The sequence below is a fragment of the Falco rusticolus genome, chromosome 10, assembly GCF_015220075.1.
Source record: "Falco rusticolus isolate bFalRus1 chromosome 10, bFalRus1.pri, whole genome shotgun sequence".
Lineage (NCBI taxonomy): Eukaryota > Metazoa > Chordata > Aves > Falconiformes > Falconidae > Falco > Falco rusticolus.
The window spans coordinates 19982183-19988182 of NC_051196.1; the positions used below are offsets into that span (position 1 = coordinate 19982183).

General features: G+C 50.0%; 1 protein-coding gene across 1 annotated transcript in view; it reads left to right on the plus strand.

Annotated features, from left to right (window-relative positions):
• BAHD1 (bromo adjacent homology domain containing 1) overlaps positions 1-5199 on the plus strand; it is a 40442-nt gene extending 35243 nt beyond the window's left edge. The window contains exons 6-7 of the mRNA XM_037402801.1: positions 413-504; positions 1907-5199. Of these exons, the coding sequence (XP_037258698.1) occupies positions 413-504; positions 1907-2096 (282 nt within the window). The 3' untranslated portion in view covers positions 2097-5199. The remainder of the gene's footprint in view (positions 1-412; positions 505-1906) is intronic.
• The last annotated feature ends 801 nt before the right edge of the window (positions 5200-6000 follow it).

The following is a 6000-nucleotide window of genomic DNA, read 5'->3' on the forward strand; positions in this document are numbered from 1 at the left end:
AGCTCATCTCCTGGGACACTTCGCAGCAGCGGCCACGAGCTGTCTGTCCTGCCCAGGAGGAAAGGAGGCTGGGTGGGTGTAGCTGGTGGCAGCCTTGCTGCTGAAGTGCTTTTGTCATACTGGGCAGTGTGTGTGGGATTTGGACACTTGGCCTCACGGAGTGTGCTGGGCAGTGTTAAATGATGGGGGAACTAATGCTTTGCTCGGGTGCTGCCAGATAACAGGGTACACATTCTAAACAGGTCCCAAAACACCTGGAAGGTGTCTGGGTTATGTGAAATAGTGACTCTAAACAGTACCTGCTGTGAGCATGCTTTGATAGACTCCCCTTTAAGGTGAAGGTGTGGAGCCGGCCGCACCTCCCTGGGGCTCCTGGCCAGCTGGGTGACCTCCTCCTTCCTTCCTTTTGTAGAATGAGATCTTTGCATCCCGGCATCAGGATGAAAACAGCGTTGCCTGCATAGAGGAGAAATGCTACGTGCTGACCTTTGCAGAGTACTGCAGGTAGGTGGTGCTCTTAACCTGCTGCTGTTCCTGAGACCTTCCCCTGTCTCCAGCTCTTGTCACCCTTTACACCTCCAGCCATCACGCAGTAGAACTGTCCCAGCCCTACAGACTTTGGTCTAGCTGGAGCTGGGTGAATTACACTCGCTCTACGTACAAGTCACTCTCAGTGCTCCAGCCTGTGAGTGCTGCTTCCACTCTAGATTCATGACGTGTTTGTGTAATGTGTGTATGCCTTAAGGGGCTCACAGGTGTTTGTACTTGTATGACCTTGGTACCACAGTGTGTGGACATCAGTGGAGCACAGTGCAGGAATACTTGTAACTTGGAGCTAAAAAGTAAGCAAGGCAGGAAATAATCCTATATATCCATCCCCTGTGGTACACAGGTGCCATAGCTAGCCAGAAAGCCTGCTGATGCACTTCTGCCAGGGTTGCTGCTAGACACTAGTGTCCGTGCTCGCAGATCCAGGGTGTTCTGGCAGCGGCGTCAGTCGAAGTCGTGACTAAGGCTTTTAGTGTTAAGCTCTTGCTGATGGAATTGACGCTTTGTCAGTGAGAGCTTCCAAGCATCCGTGTTCAAGGCTGCCATCCTTTGGATGGATGCGCAGGGCGGAATGAAAACGGGGCTTAAATGGACACACAAATCCATAATGCAAAATAGTGCTCTAAAACTCTTCAGTTTTGCTGGGTGCATCTTGTTGACTGTGCGGTCTTACCACAGAGAGGATGTTTAAGCCCTAATGCACTCTTCTTAGTCCTCCTGCTCCTAGCCTAGGGCTCTGCTGTTTGAATTTCTAGAAATGAACTGTTTTACAAACTCTTTCTAAGCTGAAATTTGCTTTTTCTTTTGAAAACTCTAAAAATAAAATCCAAACAAATGGGGGAAAAAACCCCACCCAAAACAAAAACCTGAAAAACAACCAAACTGAAGCTTTGGATCAAAACAGCTTCTTTCCTTCCTAACAGCCCAGTCCTCTGGAATAGCTGTGGGCAGGAATTTTTTTGTGCTGTTGTGGGCAAGGACACCTTTGAGAGATGCTTCCTGAAGGCACCCCAGATTCTTCGTTTGCCTAAACAGCCTGATGCATTAGCCTTTTCTGGGGATAATAAACAAAACCGAGGCTAAAATAGTAAAAGCAAGGTGGTTTAACTGCAGTCATCTCCTCTTGTACTGTACAGTGTCCACCAGTACAGAAATAAACTGTTGTGCCATTTCTGGGATCGAAAGCGACAGCTACTTGGTGTCCTCTTGAGCAAAGCTTAATTCCCCTCCACACTCCCCTTCCCCTCCGCCCGTGTCCTTGGGCAGCTGTGTTGTGGCTCCTGGCGAGGCGGGCTGACGCAAACGGCAGGCGCTGAAACCACTTTGTGCTAACGCTTCTGATGTAATTGCGTTGCAGATTTTGTGCCTTGGCAAAGCGTCGAGTTGAAGGGATCCCAGGCAGGAAAACCATTATGGTTCCTCCCTCAGAAGAGTACTCCACACCTCTGCACCGCAAGGTGCCCGAGGACACTGACCCTGAGCTGGTTTTCCTCTGTCGTCATGTCTACGACTTCAGACACGGGCGCATCTTGAAAAACCCGCAGTAGCACCGTTCTTGAGTCGGACCGCGGTGAGGATGAGCGGCACCGGAGAGCCGACGGCAGGCCGGCAGTCTGGGACATCTGTGCACTCCTGACGACTTACCTTGTGCTGCCTGCAGACCAGAGCGCCCAGCGCTCTTCCCTCGGACTGAAAAGTGTGTGCAGGAGCAGATCCCTGTGGAGGAAGGCAGCAGTTGAAAGCACAGCACTTCATTAAAAGCATAAATGAAAATATATACGTATAAAATAAATATATGTATATAGATATAGGTACTTGCATATGTAAATCTATATCTATATATGTATCTAGAGATGCATATATTGGGAGGGGTTTGCAGGGGATAAAAGCCAGTAAACTGAATCCAGAGCCATCGCTGGTGGGAATGGTGGAAAGGTGCAGGAGGGATGCTTTGGTGCATTATATGAGTCAAGCTGTGACAGTTCTGTGGTTTTCGTGCCCTGATGTGAAGTGTGAGGTCTGAGACAGTTCCTTGGCAGAGCACAGGAGAGTCTCTTGTCCCTCAGGACAGACTGTGAGGATTCCCCATGGGTGACAGCTTCTTCAGAATGCAGCCATTGCTTTGGAAGCTGCCTGGATGCAGAGTGGCCTTGTGTTGTGCTTGAATAGGTTTTGCTCTGTCAGGGGAAGAGGTCACCCCTATTTTCTCTCATTTTCCTCTTCCCCTCACCTCGCTGTTCTGTGATTCACTGCCTGGACTGGGGCTTGGCAGCCAGGTTTGGAAATCTGCTCCCTTGCAGAGCGGAGGGAGCCAGCAGGATCATAGGCTTTGTGTCCCAGTGCGGTGTCCCGGAGAGGTGTGCCTCTGCCGCAGATGCCCTGACCTTGCCCCGAAGGATCTCGTGCCCTGTGAAGCACAGCACCAGCAGGCCTGTGTTGCTCTCGAGCTTGGAGCACACAAAGTGGGCTCTGCTGGCGAGAACCACATTTTCTCTTCTGAGTATTGCTCTTCCTCTCATGGCTTAGAGACCGTAGTGACAGAAGTGGGTTTACTCTTTCTTCCAGTTTGTTTTCCCGTAACGTTGTTTACAGTCCTTGTTTAACTGCATCAGTCTTCAGTGTGAAGAAGCTAGAGGGTGAAACAGCAAACCCTTTTCTTGAGTGTTTTTAGGCTTTTTTTTTTAATTTTACCCCTGCTCCCCTTTACATGACTGTCCTCCCCGGATGTGCTGTTGAAGCCATCAGCAGTGCTGTCTCAGTGCTGCCTTGCAGCCTCCCCCCCTCCAAACTCCTCCTGGCATCTGAGCAAGCTCACCAAAGTGGCTTTCTGGCTCCTGAAAGGAACTGAGCAGCGGTAAAGGTTTGCATCGACAAATGCAACCCGAGCCCCACAGATATTGCCTCTTGCCTTACATGTATAGGTCCTAGATAGACACTAGTTTATCTTAACGCAAACTGTTCAAGTTAATTCTAAAGCAAACCAAAGGACACCATAACAGTCCGTTGAGTCACTCACACCAAGCTGGGAGTCCGCTTCTAGATTGCACTAACGTAAAGAAGGAGAATCGACATCATCTCAGCCCATATTCCTGCTGGCTGGAGTTGCTCATTGAAACTAGGGATCTGCATTTTTCTGGTCTTTTGGGGCTTCTGAACTCTTGTTAAATGGTGGAAGTGTTCATACTGCTTTAATATTGTCCTATAGTGGAAGTAGCACTACCTGTACTCCCCGTGGACACTGGCATGGTGGGGACAGAGGGCTCATTGGCTCGCTGTGACAGCGGCATGCCTGCCTGGCCTGGAGAGGAAACCCGACAGCATCAGATCTGTTACGTGGAAAGTTTGTTAATGCAGGAGTTCTCCAGAGATTCGCTTTACATACCAAAGAGGGGAACATGTCTAGAAGACGATGACTTGAGAGGAGATGAGAAGATCTGGCACCTGCCACAGTGGGCGAGCAGGGCACGTGTCTCCCTGCTGTCAGTGGACGATGCCTGCTCAGTGTTGCAGAGGATGCTGGAAAAACCCTGTTCTTGCCTGCGTAGCCCGGGGGAAAACGCCCAGCTCCAGGAGCTTTGATCCTAGGTGTGCAAGCAAGCATTTGCAGGTGAAGCATCTTATCTCACTTGTACCTCAAGATACTGTTAGTGTCAAAGTAATTGCTCAGATTTCTCCTTAACAATTAACTTGGGCACTGGTGGTCTCGTGTAACAACACGGTTGAGCTGCCGAGCTGGTGGTGCTGCATCAGGATGGGAGTCAGGGGTGCTTTCCGGGCTCCTGGATGAAAGTGCCACGGGGGTGCAAGGGGGTTTGGAGGATGCAGTCTCTGATGCTGCTGGGAGGGGATGTTCAGTGGCCCCCCTTCTCAGCAAGCAGGAGGGTGCTGGGGAAGCAGAGCTGCTCCTGCACAAGAGGGGAGCAGAGCAGCAGCCCCTGGGGCCGTGGTGTGGAAGGCGAGGGGAACCCCTGAATGCAGAGCGTGGCTGGTAGGGACTGTGCCGGCTGAGGCAGGCATGCCAGGCAGCGCTGTCAGGCGCAATGTGCTCAGGACCCACCTGCCAAGCAAACCTGAGCATTGCTGCACAGTCAGGGAAGGGTTTGAAACCCAGCCTTGGAAACCACAGTAACTTGCTGAAACTTCTTCTGACCCCCTCCCCACCCCTGCTCCCACCTTTGTCCTGGCTCCTCTCCAGGCAGAAGAGAAATTGTGCTCATCCTGGGTCTGGAACGGGCTTTGGCCCGTGTCTGGAGAGGACAAATCCTGACTCTTCTCATGTTAGAATCTGCTTCAGGCCAAGAACATTGTTTGAGATTCACGTGGTTGCTTATGCTGTTGTGCAGACAGCATGTAAATGAATTGAAATGTCTTATCCATAATGAAAATATTTCATGCTTTTTTAATCTATTAGATATGGAAATATTTTTTGAAACTGAAAATGCAGTCGGTAGAATTTAAATTGAAACGTAATACATGTAAAATATATTTTAGTTGATAATTTTGTAAAATGCACTTTTTTGTGTCTCTTCCCTGGTTTCCCAGATCTGTATTTCAGTGTTTACAGATGGAATGAGAACATTCCCTATACCCTCCTTCTGTGAGAAAGATATATTAGAAGTAATTCTTAAAAAATAAATTTGAAAAATCGTATTGATTTAGAAAACCAGTGCTGCGCTGTTCTTTTCCACGCTGGAACTTCCCACTCGGACCTGTTGGAGTGCAGGAGTTAGAGCTTGGAAGGTGCCAATGTGGGAGCAGACTTGGGTGCTGGCAGTCAGGGGGTGAGAGGTGTGGATGCCGCCCAGAGATGAGCTCCTGTTGGGTTTTCCAGTGAAAATGAAGCAAGTGGAAGGGGGATTGGCAGGGGGCTTGACTGATTGATTGATTCCAATCTGCTCTTGCCTGCTGCTGTCAATGGAGTAGTAAAGTCTCTGCCTTCAATTGGGGAAGGTGTTGGTGGCAAAGCTTGACTCTGCAAGGCTTGGTGTATCAGCCCATGCTTTGGGAACCCGGGAAGGAAGCATTTTGAAATGTTGTTTTTGGAAAAGCTGCTTGCTTGGAGTCACTGGAAGGCAGCTGGCAGGTCGCTTGGTGGTATTGCTATCAGCTTCTGCTGTCAGAGCCTCCTTGCCCCGCAGCACCAAGCACTGCACACACACAGAGGGTGGCTCCGACAGCCATGCAGCCTGCATGGACATCCCAAAAACGCATAGGAGGAGCCCAGGTGGGAGCAGGAGGAATAAAATAACCTGCTTGAAATTGTGCAGTGGAGTCAGCACCTCTGTGAGGAATGGGATCTGGATGGCCTGATGGAAATACCTGTTTTCAAACACAGGTGAGAGCTGTCTGCTGGTGCTGAGCTCAGGGTGCTTACAGTGAGCAGCAGGTTTTGGGGTGCAAGACCAAAGCTGCTGGCACGTGCAAGAGGTGCAAGAGAACTCATAATCCTTT